At 42.8% G+C, this 18,513-nt stretch overlaps 2 protein-coding genes across 4 annotated transcripts in view; one reads left to right on the plus strand and one right to left on the minus strand.

Moving 5' to 3' along the window:
• The window catches only part of SYNJ2 (synaptojanin 2), a 68,374-nt gene extending 66,237 nt beyond the window's left edge, over positions 1-2,137 (minus strand). Inside the window, exon 1 of one of the 3 annotated variants that reach the window (XM_072856029.1) lies at positions 1,414-2,137. In XM_072856029.1, the coding sequence (XP_072712130.1) occupies positions 1,414-1,534 (121 nt within the window). In that variant the 5' untranslated portion in view covers positions 1,535-2,137. The remainder of the gene's footprint in view (positions 1-1,413) is intronic. The other 2 variants (XM_072856028.1, XM_072856030.1) reach the window with 2 other exon arrangements.
• Positions 1,533-16,005, plus strand: LOC140649888 (uncharacterized). Its single transcript, XM_072857724.1, has 5 exons — positions 1,533-1,700; positions 2,008-2,541; positions 2,766-2,862; positions 13,065-13,168; positions 15,473-16,005. The coding sequence occupies exons 1-5, from the start codon at positions 1,533-1,535 to the stop codon at positions 15,581-15,583; spliced, it is 1,014 nt and encodes a 337-aa protein (XP_072713825.1). The 3' UTR covers positions 15,584-16,005.
• The last annotated feature ends 2,508 nt before the right edge of the window (positions 16,006-18,513 follow it).

The raw sequence follows: 18,513 nt of genomic DNA on the forward strand, positions 1-18,513 counted from the left end.
TAAAATTCCAATAAAATTAAAAAAAACCTAAAACCACAGTGTGGCAATAACATATCTTTATCACAACAGGTGAAAATTTTTCCACTATCAGAACTATTCTCATGAAAATCAGCTGCCACCTTAAGACCTTTTCGACTTTCTTCATTCATAAAATCCCCAATACCTGAAAATTAAGCATTTTAGTCTGGATGTCTTGCCATTGTATATCATGGAAGATTCAGCTCAGTGGGCCCGGATCCTGATCTGACATTGTGATTGACACTGTATAAACCACAACATACATACAGTTCTTACTCTTACTCTTACAGAGTTCACAGTTTAAGTCTTCCCCTTTTCCTTTGAGCTGCTTGAACATGGACTCCTACAACACTGCCAACAGTGGCATGATTGCAGGAACAGGTAAGTATTACACGCTAAACAATTTAAGAACGCAGCACAAGCACAACGTTCCCCTGCATTACTTCTTGCACCTTACATTCTCAGTCACCTCATTTTACTGTGTCTGCCTCAACATTAGCACTGCATTAACTCATGGGTAGCAAGTATCAAAACACAAGATGAGACAACCCTGAGCAGGTTTACAACTTCCACTGCCCCAGGTGAGACTCGAGCTCCTCCAGTAAGAGCCAGACACTCAAGTAACCATATATATTGCAAACCACAAGGGCAGGTATGGCACCACAGCAAGCAGCCAGGTTTTCTTATGGGACATGAATCTCAAGTCAGTCATCCAAAACAAACTCTGCTGTGAAATGGATGTCTACCCTCGTGGTTGGCATCCGATGTAGCTGAACAGAAATTTCTTCAAGAGGCACTGGGCCCCATCTCTTTAAGTGGACCCTCCTCTGCAATCGGTAAGGCTCTTACAAGGCTGCAGAGTACAAGGAAAGGTGCCCTGTGCCGAGACCCCACAGCCACTAGGCAGGCAGGTGGCCTCTCCTGCTTCTTTCACCCCGGCTGCTGGTAAGGAGGCTAAAGGCATCCAGAGCAGAAAGAGACGGTCGGTCACGGATCGGGCCTGGAGTCGCACAGGGAGGAGATGCTGGCCAGCCCTCCATGCATGGCAGGGCACCGGGGGTCACCCCAAACCGGCAGCAAGCAGGCAGGCCCGGAGGGCCATGCTGGAGGCCAGGGTTTAAAGTGAGGTGAGCGAGTTCTCTAAGGTCAGTGCCCCACTGAGCCCAGGTCTGCGCTCTCCCCTTCCTCTCTTCACGGCACAAGGTAAAGTGCCCCAAACCTCCTGGGCATCGGAGGTGCCCCCGCACCACGGCACCCCTCCGCTGGCACCACACGAGTCCCGCAGGCACCACAGAGGCACCAGGCACGTACCCACAGACACACAACCTCCCCACGCCACAGCCTCCCCCACACGCACAGCGCGGGAAGCCGCCCGGCCCGGCCCGGGGCACTTACTGAGCGCCGCCACGGTGCCGGCCTCCAGCAACAGGCAGTCCTGGCGGGTGCGCGCCTCCAGCAGGGCGCTCAGCCCCGGCTCCTGCTTCCAGAGCAGCCGCAGCCCTTTGCTCAGAGCCATGGGAGCCGCCGGTCGCAGGGACGAAAGAGCAGGGGGTGCCGGCGAAGGAAGGATGCGACCCCCGGCGCCGGTATACCCTCCGGGGGGCCGCCAGCAGCCCCGCGCCCCCGCGGGAGCTCGTCGGAGCGCGGGGTCCCTGGTCCTGGCAGCCCGCTTCTCCCCGGAGGCGAGAACGCCCAGGGAGGCGGGCAAGGAGGACGGCCGTGGTCCCCTTCCCGGGAGCCGGTCACCTCAGCAGGCCTCCAAGTGCCTGTGAGGGGGCGCCCAGCGGTGAAGGGAGCGGAGAGTTTGCGGCTGCCGCTTCTCCCCGTCCCCTGCGGCCCCGCGGCACGGCTGCTGCCTCCTCCTCGGGGAGTCCCCGGCTGCGGCCACAGCGACGCGGGAGCGACCTTCCCTTCCCCTCTCCTCTCCTCTCCTCTCCTCTCCTCTCCTTCCTTCCTCTTCCCACCCACGGTCCCTTGTGAACTTTCCAGTTAACTTTGTCCCTCTGGCTCCCCGGCTGCGGCTCCTCCTCCTCCGGGACAGGTACAAGGCGCCGACACCCACCCTGCCCCCGGAGGAGGGGAGGAGCAGCGGCCGCGACCGCCCGCAACGGCCGCGCCGCGTTGCCGCGCCCGGAGGGGCGCTATGGGCCCCCGCCCGGCCCAGCCCGGCGGCGCCGCTCCCCACCCCTTTGGCCGCGCGTCCGGGCCGCGGCGGCTGAGGTGAAGCTCGCCATCGAGCCCCCGGCAGCGCGGCGGGCGCGCCGACGGCTCGCCAGCAGCGCCCAGCGGCCCTTCGCACCGCCGTCGTGGCTGCGCTGCGTGAGGCGAGGAGAGCCGGAAAAAGTGAAATGCCTTGAGGCGCCGAAATTGCTTTCTCCGCCCGCGTGGCAGGCAGAGGCTGCTGCCCGGCTTTGCCTTGGGAGAGGCCGTCCTCCTTCCCGCTTCCTGTGGGGAGCGGCCGCCCAGGCTCCCCGCGCCGCCCGGGCCTGCTTCTCGGGGCTGCCGCGGTGGGCCGGCGGTGAGGTGATTCCCGCTGAGAGAGTCGGGTAGCGCAGCTCCTTGCGCAGGGTGCTGCCCTCCGAGTTCACGGAGTGTTTCGGCTGTGCCTGGAAAGCGCGGTCCTGCCTGTCGTGTATAAAGTGTTTCGGGTAAAAGATGCACGTTTTAGGTTGACTAGTAATTAAAAAGCAGTGTTCCTTCTCATAAAAGTGCGCTTTCTTTTTTTTTTTTTCTCTCTCATATTGCAGGATTCCTATCACAATTCCCTGTTGAGACTGTACAGGATGAAGTGCCATTTTTTTCCTGAGTTCGGCCATAAGGAATGGATTGAGGAGGTAGGCACAGGTACACAAATGTGTTCGGATGAGAGAAAATTTGCTGTAATTTCTAGCAGAAAGTGTAGTCCTATTTATAAACAGGTAAATCAAGCACAATTCTCATTTGTTAATATGGCAGAATTCTACTTTACATTTTTTAGAGAAAACTGCAAAATTGAAAATACCCAAACTACCATCTGTTATTACTGTCTCACATTAACGTTGAGGACATCAGTCATGGCTGTGCTCTGCCAGGTGGAATATAACAGTCCCTGCCCCCGTTGAACTTGATGGAAATAAACTGAAAAACAGGTACCGTTCTCCTGTCACACACCTCTGTTTTATTTATTTTATAGCTAGTAGTAATTTGAAAAGGCGGTTAATTTTAGGTATGTTTATGGTGCCTTCTTAAAACAGATAGCATTTTGAAAGGATCTGGTAGGGAAAGTGGGATTGGTGTTTGCATAGGGCTTTTTTTTTCCCCTGATCCTCATCTTTGATACAGTATGTAGGGTGAGATAAAGAGTGCTGGGTAATGTAAAAGAAATGACCCAGAAACTGTAGAAATTAAGTGACCAGGATGAAAAAAGTGAGAGAGCACACAGCTCAAAGTTTTAGAGGATGTAAGAAAGACTGTGAATTAACCATTCTCTATTTTAAACAGAAAAGGGATGCATTTCTTACAGCTGTCCTATGGGAATTGCAGAACAAGAATCCATTTCTATCTTTGTCATCTTTCACTGTGACCTCTTTCCCTAGAGAAAAGTGCTAACTTGAGATGAAATACTGAAAGTATCATTTAAACAATCAGAGCTGCCTAAGACAGTTGTATCACATATGATTTTAAAAAGTTGCCCTGGATCATGCACTTATGTATTTAAAATAACAACAACAACAACAAAAATCCACTCTTTTTTTTGTGTGTCTTTGCCTTTGAGGAATGATTCTTCATAGTCCTCTTTAACCTCCATCATTTTTTCAGCACCTCAAATCAATATGAGGAGAGGAAGATGTGAGAGGAAAACTCAGATGAAGGTGGAAAAATGGAAACCTTTAGCAGTGTGTAGGACAAAGCACTGCTTCCACAGGTGGCTCTGTGACCGAGTCTTTTTTAATCTGTTACGAACAGATCTTTTCAGAGGGTTCTGGTTGCAAAACATCCACAGCATGGAAAGATGCATTTTTAAAGGTGTGATGTCATGATTACTGAAAAAGCAGTAAGTCAGTTAATTAGACTTTGTGTCACAGGTCAGTTACCTTAGAAACATAAGACTGAGAAGGCAACTATCAGAAAATGGTGAAGAGGAGGGGTGAATAAAGCCATACAATTTACAAACCTCCTTCACACAGAATGATGTCCAAAGTGAGGGCTCACATAGGAACCTTGCTCGATGTATTAGGAGGGTATGCAAAGGTTTCCCTTGCCTCAAGATCTTTTCATCTAATCAAACTGACTATGATTCAATGCATGAAAGTCCATTTTTAAGGGAAAATGTTGAGATTGACAGATCATCTTTTAGGTGACATTTGGAGTTGAGCTGTCTTGCTCTGGAGCATTTGAATGTGAGTATCATGGAAACTGATTAATTCCCATAGTCATTTGAGGAGTCCCTCAGGTGAACTCATTCCATCTTCCACAGCATCTGTTTTCATACAGGCCATACACCTTCATTAACCCCTCAGCATTTTTTCATTTCATCCCTCTTTCTCAGTGGATTTTTCCTTTCCTTTCCTTTAATCTTCTGCCTTCATAGTTTCATCATATTAGTTTCTTTGCCCCTCTTCGCACTCCCATCTTTGGTTCTTTATCACTCTTTCTCCCTCTGAGCAGTCACAGATGTTTTGCATTGCTTTCTGAATGTTCCCACCTACCAGGCTATCTCTACCATTCTACATGCAGAGAATAGTGGGAGTATTTTGGGGAGTGGAATATCTCTTGTCAGCAGTAGTGTTCCCTTGCTTTCCTTTTCTGCTTCCAACTCCTTTTCCAGCTCCTGTCTTTAGAGGAGGGGGAAGGAGATCCTTCTCTCTCCCTATCAGAAGGGAAGGAATCCTTAAGATCTCATGTTTGCTGACTGCAGAACTATGTGAAATGCAGTTCAAAAAAAATTGCAGCACTGATATGTTAGAGAGCCAGCCTCCGTGGTAGGAGGATACAGCCTTCAGCTACTAAATAAAGTTTAGTTCCTGTTAACTCACCTGTGGCATAAATTGTTTATGCAGATTTTTAAGCACAGTTCTTTTGCTATCATTAGAAATTCTTCTGTTAGCTGCAGAAATTACCTCAGTGTAATTTCTGAACACTTTTATCTTCTTCCAAGTCATTATTCAGTTTGGTTCACATTTCCAATCCCTTCCTCTCCCCAGCCCCTTGTTTACCTCTGAAGCATGCTATGCATTATAATGACTCCTGCTCCCAGGTCTCTATACTAATGGATGTTTACAGGGTCTGAATAACCGCCTTAATGAAAAAGAGTCCTGCATGCTGATCTTAGCAGGTGGCATTGTATGTTTGTCTGGAGACGCATCAGAAGAGGAACAACAGGGCTGTTACAAAACAGAGTTTAGCAGAACTGGGGAGAGCAGGATGTATTGGGCTTAGCTGTCTGGAACAGCTGTGTGAACCCCATATCCTAGATTTTGGGGTATAGAATGGGTGAATGCTCCTGTAGTATTACTTGTCTGTCTTTATGTGCTATTGAATGATCTTTGCAATCAGGGACTCTTGTACAAAGAGCTTTGATGATACACAGTAGAAACAAACAAAAACTACCTGTGTGTCCCCAATATTACGCTACCTGAAGCAATTCTAATTTTTTTAAAGCTCTGAGACCAAATATAAAAGATTACTTGTGATGGCATTTCCTGGAGATTTCTGGCCACTTGCACACAGCCTCAGTGGTCACAAATTCCTCAGGAAATGTGTGTGCCCACAAGGTCATTTAAAAGAGTTTGGGTTTTGCCTTTTATGAGAAACTTTTGACTTCAGTAAGTAAAGAAGAAATAGGGGAAATACCTCAGCACAGCTTTTCCTGCACATGACATTCAAAACAACTAGTAACTGCTGCTAATACGCAAAACCTTTTATTGTTTTCACATTTTCTAGTTAATATTAGAGTAACTTTTATTTAAAGCTGAATTTGCCACAGAGAAGTATTTGCAACACTTGTAAGCTAAATTGCTCAGAATGTTGCTCTGAAGTAGCTGTGGGTTTTTAATGTCACCTCTTACACTCTCAGTGAAACTGAGAGAAGAGCTTTCTATTCTAGTTGGTTATGCTTGTCTTGACTGTGTAAAGAACTTTGTGTGCAAAAGACATCTGGTACTTTGTTACAGACACAGTGTGATATACTTTGAGCTAGGTCACTGTTTCTCAACAAAGTCAACAGCATTTCCTTAAAAATAACTGAAGAGCGTGAGAAGCACAAGTGATAAATTAGTATGCTTTATTTGTGTGTTTAGAGCTTGACAAAGAACATTTGACCTCACCATGAGTGTAAGAGGAGTGATGCAGAGACATCTCCTGTACTTAAGCCAATGACACTATTTTCAACTTTCCATTCCTGTTTACAACCTTTCCTGACAAGCTCCCCTTACTCCTTGCCCCTGGGGTCTGTGATCCTTACAGCAGGAAAAAGAAATTTTTAATACAGAAATATTAGTATCAGTATTACCCTTTAACCAATTATTTGGAAGGGAGAGGGGTGGGTTAATAAAGCTGACCTGAGGTTCCAGTTCAGCTTAATGCTAAAACATATGCCTAACTTTAAGTGTAGCAGTAGCCTAAATCTCACAGCTCCTTGCTTGGGTGAGACTTCTCAAGTGAATAAGCAGTGCAGGTTCAACTACTAAAGGTAGCTGGACTGGAAGCCAGCTGGCTTTAGGTTCAGACTGAGTCAGGGCCTATCTGGCTGCAGGCTGTAGCTCCAGCTTGGCAGAAGATTGGGCTGTGAATTCAAGCTCTGAACACTACCAGAAGTGGCTGAGAAATGCTCTGGTGGAGTGCTAACTGTTTTATAAATGCTGCTAATGAAAAATTGTGTTTGAAGTGTTGTTGGGAGGTCAGTGGAATTTCTCACCTCCTCTTCCACTTACATTTTAACTGTGTGCATGCTAAATTAAAGAGATCTATCTAGAGAGGCAGATTGACTGAATTCACAGATACTAGCCTTTTCTTATTAAGAGACTATTTTCAGTAACAGCAGCTGTTTTAAAGCTTAACTTTCTTCATCCCAAAACTATGTGCAGATGAGCAGCATTAGTCAGACAGCATTTATTTAGGCAGTAATAGTGACCAGACAACCAGATAAAATTTTTATTCTTTCTTCCAGACTGACATGCTTATGACCAGTTGTAGGTATTCCTCTCTCATGTTCAAAGGATTAGGAAGCCACAGAGTTTTCCACTGCTTCTTGCCTAATTTTCTGGAACTCCTGATAGGAAAACCAAAATGCTTAATAAAAGAGAAAGTTCAAATTTGAAGTGAGCTGCTTAATATCTACACAGGCAGAGATGCAGCATGCAAGTTGGCAGTTTTTCTCAGTGAGCATATGCCTTATCTTCTGACAAATTGTGCACACTTCTGTTGAACATCAACAGTGAAAGCAGAGTTTCATATCAAGGGATATGGTTTTCATGAGGTGAAAGAGGCCTTCCTCTTATCCATGAGTCAGCTATAAAGAAAACTCCAGAAAGAGGCGATCCCAGATTGCCTGTTGTGGCATTTCTCTAGTATATAGTGGCTACCATTTTCACAGACAGGGTACTGCAAGAGACTGCCTGGTGCAGCAAAGTCATTCCTAACTTCATTCTTAAATAAGAATTGAACTATTCTGTTGATGCTCCATATTTGTAAGAAGGAAGAATAGAGTTTTCCTGGTTGTTCAGAATCTGTGAGTTTCATTGTCTGTTGAGATGTTATAGCTAGCCAGACAGAAATAGATGAATGCAAGGGTGGGAAATGCAAGAATACAACAGAAAGCTGATTATGATACAGAAGATGAACCTGAAAGCTAAATAATTAAAATTAATAAAAAACAACCTTGTATTTTTTAGACTAACCAAGTCACACAAAAAATGGAAAAGTTTAGGAGAAAATGCAGTCAGTCAAGTAACATCAGGGCTTCATATATATCTGGATAATTTTCACAGTGCAGTACACTTTATTTCTTAAGGAGAATGTTAGCTTCTGATCCCTTTTACTATAATTATCTTGTAAATAAATTCTGTTAACACAAGAATCTTTAGTTATTTTGTCTTACTGAGTAATACAGACTACATATCAGAAAAAAGGAGCATACAGAGCAGATGAGACTTATAGTAAGGCATTTGAAAATGAGGGGTGGGAAGAGAGGGCAAGGAGAACAGAGTTTCCATACTCAATATGTGACTCTAATTAATGATAATTTATTTAAAGCTTATTGAACTAGAGTTCTGCCCTCTGATCAGTGTGATCAGGCATTCAAGGGAGAATATCTTCTATGGAGTTTCACCATGCGAGCATTAGTGGGAATTGTCTGAACACTCATAAGGATAATAGAGCACGTTAACTGGGTTTATTTTCAGTGCTAGCTGTTTACAGTTGTAGCATTTTCTAATAGGATTTCGTTAGTTAGATGAGCACATGTTCTGTGTTAACAGAAATGCATATATAAAAGCAATGGAGACTGGTATTTTAAAGTAGTCTCACATTCCAGTTCTGTTTTTTCTTGCCTAAATAACACAAAGCTAAAGTAAAAGTAAAGATTTTTTTTTAACAGAAGTGAACATTGGACACAACCTGTCCATGTAAAAGTTTCAGATTTACTCAAGTATTTGGACAAAAAAAGGGGTAAAGAAAGAGAGTGTTCTATCTGGAGAGCACCACTTTAATACAATCAAATCATGACATCAACAGATTTTTAGAAGCTAAGTGCTTACCTTCAGAAAAAAGAACTTGTAACAAAAGCACATGAAATCACTGCTTTCCAAAGGAAAAAAGTAACTAACTTTGGAGAACACAAGGGGCAAAAGTCTATTGTTATTCTTCGACTCTTATTTCATCTTGTGTAAAAGAATGTATTATCAGCATTTTACTTTTTCATACTTTTCTTCAGATAGATCTCATAGGTGTTCAAAACTGCTTTAAACACAGCGTGTGGCAGCAGTGATCTGTCCCAGTAGTCTGGTGGAACACAACAGCTATCTAGCAGCCAGTACCTCCACCCTACAACTACTGAGAAAAGGAGCCTTATATCTCTGTGATGAGTAGGCTAATTTCTCCCAAATCTTAAATATAATCCAGAACCCCAGTTCTCTTATTTAAGTTCCATGGGAAACATTCCCTAGGTGTAAGGTTCAGGATTTATGTGCTGCATCTTTCTTGAGATACAGATTTTCTAGCTAGTCCCTTTGATAACGGCCTACTGGTTGTATGCCAGATACTAACCCACATAGAAAAAAGCCATGTATTCAGTCACCCTCTCAAAGCAACCCAAACTGCTTTGCATGCATAGATTTGTTCTTCGATTATCACATGTCAACATTTTTTCTATTTTAGTTGTTTCTAGTACAACATATGCGGTGCTTTTAAACTGAAGTTAGGCGTGTTCCATTTCATTTTATAAAAAGATGCTTTGTGGTATTATGTCTCCTCATGCTTTAGAAAGCCCTGCCCATTAATTTTCAGATTTAGGAGGGGTTTCAGACCAAAGAGCAAGGGGAGCAAGAGGCAGCGTAATAACACATTCACATGAAGGAAGGAGAACATAGTCGTTTACCTGGAAGACTGAGGGTTTGGGGTTTTTTGTAAATTTTGAAAAATCTTGTAAAAATGGCATTGGGTGATAAATCTCAGGTGTTCCTGTCCTTCTCAGCAGCTTTATGACAAGATGACTTAGACCGAATAGTTTGAAAAGACAGTGAATATGAACTAGTTCAAACCAGAATAGTCAATGGAGTTCGTCAGTACAACACCAGCCACGAACTGGAGAAGGGTAAAGAAAAACTAAAACAGTAAAATAGAGCAAACTGGATAAGAAGTCAAGCTATTTCACAGCCCCATAATTTTTGTGAACCTATATGGTGGAGTGAATAACATATGTTTTTCTTGAAAGGAAAGGAGGACTGTAGAACGAGGTGTTACATCTGTCAGTACTGCTGTAAAGGGGTAGCTGACAAAATAGCACAGAGTGTGTGAATGAGGGGAACAGACCAGAAGAGAGAAGGACTGAGGAAATACCATGGTTTGAAGTTATTTGAACAACCATTTTGGTATGTTACATTATTCTTAATGCACCAAGTAAATCCACGGACTGTGTGTATGTACAAGTAAACATAGGTAGGTTTTCATTCTGCTTGCTAGTCAGTTTGGGGTTTTTTTGACAATTTAACTCATTTATTTAGGTGTTCTGCTCTGCTTCACTAAAATAAGATTTTGCGTTGCTTTTACAAAAAGAATTGCCTGTACTTTTAACTCGTGCTGTGTCCACTATTAACATATAAACCATTACAGGAGTTTGAGGTTGATTAAGAATGATGCATTCCCACCCCAGGGTGCAGGTGGTTTAGATTTCACTGTGTCTGTAGCTGTCATGCAATCCCTGCTAGTCTGGGGATTGATCACAGCACGCATAGCAACAGTTAGTCCATATAGGTGAGTAGGCTAGTCTAGGGCTTACTGGCCCTGCTGATTGAAAGTTGCAGGAATTAGAGCTAAACTCATTTGCAGGCTATTATCCTTTTTTTGCTCCAAATGTGTCTGGGGGGGCCTCAAAAATTATCAGAGTGGAAAGGGGGTGAGAAACCATCTTTTCTTGTAGTTTGCACTCTATTCCTAGGACATTTCCTTGCTTTTGGTACCAGCCACTGTTACAGGTACCCCAGTAGTACCAGTGACCTGGGCAGGCTGGTGCGTGTGGGAAGGGGTGAGCACAGAGCGTGGGCAGGCCAAAGTAATTTCAGCAGTTTGGTAAAGCAGGGGGGTGGGGTGGAAAGGCTGTGTGTGGGTGTGGCTGGAAAAGCTCAGCAAAGCTGTGGATTTGTGGGGGAAGCCAGGTCCTGGGGTGTGAGAATTACAGTGCCATTTTAAACAAACTTTGGAGGGGGCAGGGGCAGCTGGAGCGTGACACCAATGTTCATGTCTTTCCCTCTGTTTGAGCCACAAGCCAAAAGTAACAGTCCTACTTCTGTCAGGCCACTATCGTTCACCTCGTACAATGTCTTGTTCGGTGCTGTTTTCATTACCTGTACTGCATTAGCTCTTTGGTTTGCCTTCCTTGCTGCCCTCATCACCAACTTAATTTTCTGTTCCTTACGCTGCCATTACCCTCCCTCTTCTTTGTCCCTACCCCTCCCCTCTCCCTGCTTTGTTCTCTGATGCTTTTTGCCCAATTGGTCCACTAATCATTAGTTTTTGTTATTAGTGGTCCTGGTGCATACGGAGAGTTACTGCTTGGTTATCCCTGCAATCGCTTCCTGTGTCTTTTAAAAAGATGGGTGCAATAACAGCTTTCCTGTGCTCTTCTTACAGAGTAGCTATCTTGAATAATATTCTCTGTGTATTTTGGTAGGAGTTCAGCTGAATTCTCTCTTTACTCCTTCCAGAAATTTGAAATAGACTTTGTCTGGTCCTGGAGATTTACTGCAAACTACATGGAAGGGCCAGAACTGGTGCAGATCTTTTCCACATGGAAACACTGATGCACAGAGTTCATAGCATGCCTGAATAAAAGCAGAGATGCTCTGTGAGCTTAAAAATGCCTCTTAGAAGACAGAGTAACTAAAATCAGTTCAATCCTAGAAGCTGCTGCTCTGAAGTCTTCCCTGATACAGGAACAGAAGTCCTGGATGGGCCAGGATACAACATAGTGCAGAGAAACCATTATAAAATTACTACTGTTAAGCAACCTCCTGCCTTAAGAGACAGATCTATGTTGACTAGAGTTATTAGATTAATATATTTTTTATGATCATCTGCACTTGAACTGTTGCCTAATGCTGGTTATTGAGTTTAACTTAGTGGTGGCTGGAGTCCCACCACTAAGAGAAACTGTAAGATATCCTGGGGCAGATTTCTAGGGCTGTTTACTCACTGTGCCAGAAGCCAGCTACACTCACACCCTCTCTGCCTTCAGGGCCATTAGCTGTCTAGCAAAGCCTCTTGCAAGGCACAGAGCAGAACCAATATGCTTTGCAAGATCTTAGCTGGCTCCATGTAGGGCCAGCCGAGGTGTCACTGCATCCAGGGATTGAGGGGGAAGAGGACAGTAATGGTGCACATCTGTCTTGGCTTTCTTCATGCTGTAGAAGAGTTTATCACCAGACCCGTGTGCCATACATACACCTGGAGCCAGGCAGGGTTCAGCAGTGGGCCTGAGCTGGTTACTGCTGTCTGGCTCCACAGCAGTGAGAAGCAGCCCGGAGACCACACATAGCTCTGCAGTACTGTCTGCAGCTGCAGGTGTCTGCGTAAGCTCTCTTGCAACCACCCCATACAATGTTTACTTGTTGGTTGGTTGGGTTCTGTTTTTTCCCCTGTGACACACAATCCCCTTTAGGAAGGGCTGTTTTATTTTACTATTAAAAAATTACTTAAGGCCACTACTCATTTTTATTAGATACTAACGCTAGATAATTACAATATAAACCTAGCATCTCACTCAGAGGGGAGCTGTGCCAGACAGACCTACAACCACAGCTTTTCTGAACTCAGCTCTTGTTCTAGGAGCAGACCCTCAGTCCCCTCTGAAACCACTGCAGTCCCTGCAAGTTGCCCTTTCTTCATGCTGATTTTACACCACATTTGAATAGCTCCTAACTCCTGCAGCCATCCTGCGGACTTAGTTTACCATATAGCAGTCTTTGGATAGCAACCTCCTCTTACTGATTGCGAATTTGGTTTAAATTTTGGAAGACTTTAATAAACAATTGCATTGTGGTTTTGTTTGTTTGGGGTTTTTTGTTGTTGATTCCCTTCTGGCAAGCATTAAGACAGTGTTTATAAGCAGCAGATAGATTGGCACTAGTTCTTAGCCCCGTAGAGTTTATCTATTGCCCAGTAAGCATAAACATGCTAATACTAGGGAAGAAGTGTTCTATACCTATCTCCTTCCCAAAGTTTTGTCTTGGAAAAAAATAAAAAGTCCTTGCTGTAAGTTTGGTAGGTGTGATTTGGAACAAGCTAGAAAAGTGTCACTACTTAAACGGGGAAGACAAATGAAGAGTTTCCTTACTTCTCAACTTTCTTTGCAGGCATAACAAGTCCTGAGTGGTGCAGTCCTGGTGAGTGCAATCAGATGGGAACCTTCTGGGGCAGTGTCAAGCTCAGCAGCTCCATCCTAACAGCAAGCAGCCTGGTTTGTATTCTGCTACTATATTGCAACAGATGCTATGTTTAACTTTTGACTTCTCTTCCAGCTGTTGAGTTTTTAAACAAAATCTTTACTGAGCTTAAAAATACTAGTCAACTAGTCAGGAACTAGTCAACAATTAGAAAACCGTCCCTCACCCCTGTATGGCCCTCATTTTTGAGGCACCTTCCCCTTTGGCAACAATTTAATTTGATGAATCATTATATTATTGGATGCACCAAATTTGACAAGATTCTGTGTCTGGCTTGGAAAGAATTTGATTAAAAATAATAAAATAAATATAAATAGATTAAGATTGGATAAACAGTGGCGCACTCTTGTTTTGGGCTTCTGAAGGTCTGTGTTTCCAGCATGTCATTAGAAATGAGGATTCTCACATAAACATTTTAAGGGGCTTTAAGAAATGCCAGTAGATATTTCAGATTCCTAGTGCAGTTGTGAGTGCTGGTAGTATCATAAGGGGATGACATCCTAGCCAAAGCCCTCCAGATAGTCTTACAGAATGGCAAGAACATACTAGCAATGACGTCCTCCTGTCTTAGGAGGAGACACAGGGTCTCAGAGATGCCAACAAAGTGAATACAGTGCAATTTATGTTAGGAGTGTAATAAATTTTGATGGGTCCAGAAAGGTCTAGATGAGCAGGCAATGCACAAAGATCACATGGGAGCAGGGAGATACTCTTCCCCCAAAACGTAAAGCAGAGAAGTATGCGAAATGAAGCATTTAATCTTTTCATTTAATAGGATTAAGACATGAACTTCTGTCTATCTAGATTTACAAATATTACAAAGAGCTGGTGTTTTGTGTTTGATACAGCAATATTATTTGCTAATTATTTTAACATTATTATTGTCCTAAGATAATTCACAGTCTTAGAAGCTGCTACCACTTGTATACAAAGAGCTATGAAGTACAACAGCTAGTACCTTAACTAACCTAATCTAGTTATCTTGATGTTATTTCAACTCTGAAAGAAGCCTGATAAATATTTAGCTTCTGCATTAGAGTACCATTATGTTTAGCATCCAGTTTAATCTACAGCTGTAACTTTTTTTTTAACAGACTGACTGTCTTCAGATAATCTCTATAAATGGTCACAAATAAAAAGCTTACTTTTCAATTTATCAAGGTCCTGTTTTCAGTCCCTTTATCCTCTCCTGTGGTACAGAAAGGATGAGAGCATGCTCTTCACAGTCCCTATTCTGTAAACTCCAGTCTGCTGTCCCACTATTTTCAAGTCTCCTGTGGGTGACCAAATTCATTAGTCACTGAGGCATCATATAATTGCAGGTGGATGCTATGACAAGCAATTTAATCGGTACGTCTTGGATGTACCAGGAACTTTACCATTGCAAACTGTCAGGAGCTCTGGAGTTAGGCATCAGCTGAAGGGGCTGGGTGGGGGGAGGCCCAAGGGACAAGAAGGAAGCTGGGTAGGGGTTGGGAATTGCAGTTTTGAATTAAGGTGAATTTCAGCATCAAATTCCTTCCTCAGAATTAGCAGCTGGATTCCATTCTCAGTTTCCCTATCAGTGAGAAACAGAGAGAATACTAACACATCCTGGTACAGGTCTTTCACAGCAAAAGGTAAAAATACTTGTCCATCCCCGCATTAACATTTCCTGTAAGGAAGCCTGTAGGAAAAATCATGTACGTTCAGAGCAGGTTAATTTACTGAAACCACACATACAGAAATTCTGTTTGTGGAAATTTCACCTGGTGCTTGCTTTCATATTGCTCCGGTCTTTCCTGGTTCAGGCCAGACATTGTGGGCACAAAGAAGTCTGAAGAAACACAGTGAGACACTCTGAAACATCAGACTGCAGCATACTCCCTTGCCCAGACGCCCGCAGGCAGCTGTGTTTCAGTCCCAGGGCACTTGACCTGCTTTGGTTTAGATAACATGCAGTGATCTTCCTCCCCTAAGCTCAGTGCCCCATTTACAGACACAGCCTTTCTGTCGGTCAGCCCTTCATGTAAACGGGACTGCACAGCCCACCAACTCCACAATACCAGCATCAGGGCCAACTTCCACTGATCCTAACAGCTTAAGTTCATCCTTTCTAGGTAGTCCAGCACAGAGGTGTTATTATGGTTGAAAGTGTGTAAGGGTTCCAAAGTGTAGTTATTTCTGGCAGGGACCCAAAAACTAAACAAAATTAAACTTAACCGCTGCCTCTTCTCTCATTGCTTCTAACCTTTGGGCAAATCTTTTCAGGAAATGCTGAGAAGGAATTCAAAACCCTAAAGGAGACCTTTACTTTTTTTTTTTTCCTTTCTTTCCAGAGCCACAGACTTTCTCTGCCTTTCCCAGCTCTTCAGGCAACACTCTTCCACTGCCCCGGCCAGGCCTCGTCTAAGCTGGCTGATGACAAACGCTCCCTTCTGTTTCTTTAGCTCTTCTCTTCCCCTTTATCAATTCTGTTAGATGGTCAAAGAACCTGCCTGGTTACCAACCCACCTGGCAGATCAGTTTTCTCAGTTTGACACCTTTCTTTGCAGACTTGTCAGCCCATGGGGACTGGCTCAGCATCCTTAAGTAGCACAAATGCTGTATATTTCTATATACGTGCATACAGATATATCACTTGTTCCCTGTTCCTTGCTCTGGGGGACCGTCTTTGGGGATGGGCTAATAACTAAGGTCAAATAACTACATACAATTCAAAAGAAACCAAACCACTTAATAGTTTTTTTTTTTTTAAAGTCTCCGCAATGTTTTTATACCTTCTGTTATTTTTATACTCCCTCCATTTGTCCTTATTCTGCTGGCATGATCCCTAACAAACCTCTTGGAGCTAGCAACTTAACTGCATCTTTAAAATTCTACTCTATTATATATTTTTAGGAAGACCGTCTCTTGGAATAACAACTCCTCAATTTAATTGTTTGTTTGGGGAAAGACATGCCAGAAGATAAAAGATACCAGTGAAGAGTAACAATTTTAGATTTGCATCTACCGAGATTTAATTGCAACAGAAGGCAATGTGAATTAAAAGTGACCTTGAATTGATAAATGTGTGCTAAGACAAAATAAGTTTATTAGCAAATAATTTTAAAAAGTGAATAGTCTTTAAATATGCTAGGTATAAGAGGAAAACTAAGGGAAGCAAAAGTCTGCTGCTATGCTGCTAACAGAAAATAGTAAGTATCATACACCTTCTTGCTTCAGCCCTGACAGAAAAATGTGTGACTTACTTACAAAAATGTATTTTAACAGGAGAATACAGCCACAGGCCAGAATAAGGGAAAAACAGTGTTTAGTAAACATGAGATAGCTGGGTTCGGATTGACAGGACTGGTTCAAAGAAACTGATCAAGGCTATCATGAAGCAAATAGTTGTTGACTCTGTAGATGACAAGAACCTAGAGTTCAGAAAGTTCAGCAGGAAGGCAATAGGCATACTAGCAAGAATCTGAAGGAAGGCAAAAAAAATTATGATAGTTTAAGAAAGCATGACCAATTAGGAAACATTTAAAGGCCCAGGAAATTAAAAATAGGCAAACACATTTTTTGCCTTTATAAAACAAGGACATTTTGTCAGTTTAAATTCAGCATCCCAAAGATGCTGACCTGTGTCAAAGATCCCAAAGTCACAACTGACATGCAAACAGCCATGATGAAAAAAAAGACAAAAGCCAGCTAATCCAAGTTTGTTGAGAAGAATCTGTGTAAACAAATAGTCAAATATCCTCATTTGACTAGAAGATTAGCCTGATTAAAAACAGGGGATATAGAGATGCAAAGAGAAGGGTTTAGAAATAATTTTGACAAATTTCTCACATTCAAATCTCAGAACAAATTCAAGAGAATGTATTCTAAATATGATGACTACTAGGTAGGCATGAGTTGAAAACTTACACTAGAAGTCTATTCAATAATTGGAATGTAAGTTTATTACAAGCCAGAAAACCCCCCCTGCATGACTCCAACTAGGTCTGGGTTGCACATACAGACAGAACTGAGTATTATAAATTGAAAATGTCGTTAGGAATTAAATTTCATTTGTGATAGACGCACAAAGCTCTATGTATAGTATTTGCCCACTGTATGGAAGTTATGCAGCCAGGCAGCAAACACAGCAGGGCAACATGGGCTTTAATACTATAAACTGATGAGCTGGCAGTGTGACTATTGGAAGGGTAAGAACTACAATCCTCATTCTGGCATGCATTAACAGGACTGGCATGAGTAAGAGAACAGATTAGTTTTATACACCCAGGGAAGAAAGGTGATACACTTTAACATGAGAAAAGAATTATTAATCCAGCATGGTTTATGTTAAAAAGCTTGCTGAAGGTATATGGTAAGACTTCTAATATGTAAAAATTATTAGATATGTTTGTTAACTCTTCTAGTTAACAAAAACTCAAGCTAGAGGTAGCATTTTATATACACAGAATTTACAGAAGTGATGATGTGTGTAAGGGAAAGCTTTTTAAGCAATAACATGCTGATTTACTGGAAAGGGCTACGCTGGCATGTTGTGGAATTTCTAAGATTCCAAGAAAATATGTATTTGTGACTCAGATGTCCTTTAAAATAGTATGGGTATAACTGATATTGCCACACTACAGGATGGGTGGATCCAGCCAGTCTGTATGTTTCAAATTCTATGAGGTTGTTTGTGTTACGGATTCTTTAGACAGGGAAAAAAAAAGTTTTTTTCTGCCCAACTGGTTACCTCTCCTGTTCCATACTTGTTTATTATAGCAGTTATTAGTGTTAATTTTATCAGAAGAGTTATAGAAACATAGGATGGAAAAAACAACTGACTTAAGACCCCCACATACCCCACCTTCCCCTGGTGCATGCTCCGACATCTCAGCATGAAGCACTAAGGCAGAAGCAGCAATAGCAGGATGCCTGCGTAGTGAGTGCTCTGCTTCCTGCGGACGGCTGCACACCATGAGGCTCCAAGTACTTCTGGCCAGTCCAGACTGGCAGAGTGTCTGGTGTATGTCAAACTAACCCACAGCACAAGAGATGCATCTCTTTTTTTACAAGGCTGTTAGTCTGAATTATTCTGCTGCACTAAACAAGACTAATTTTGGTAGCAGTAAAATTGATGTATATTATTTAATCAGAATTTACAGAATAAAGTGTATGTTATGGTAATACTTCAAGTACTTTGTCATAGAAAACAAATTGCTCAGTAATGTAAAAATTCCAGTACTCATGCAAAGTTAGGTCTCATTATAGCATTAAACAATGCTCTTTCTAATTGCAGTATACAGTACTCTTCCAAAAACATACCATACATTGCAACAAAGTCTACTGCTGCAGTCTAATAACTGCAGACGAGAAATACAGGTAGCATTCCCCT

This window comes from Ciconia boyciana, chromosome 3 (assembly GCF_034638445.1).
Source record: "Ciconia boyciana chromosome 3, ASM3463844v1, whole genome shotgun sequence".
Lineage (NCBI taxonomy): Eukaryota > Metazoa > Chordata > Aves > Ciconiiformes > Ciconiidae > Ciconia > Ciconia boyciana.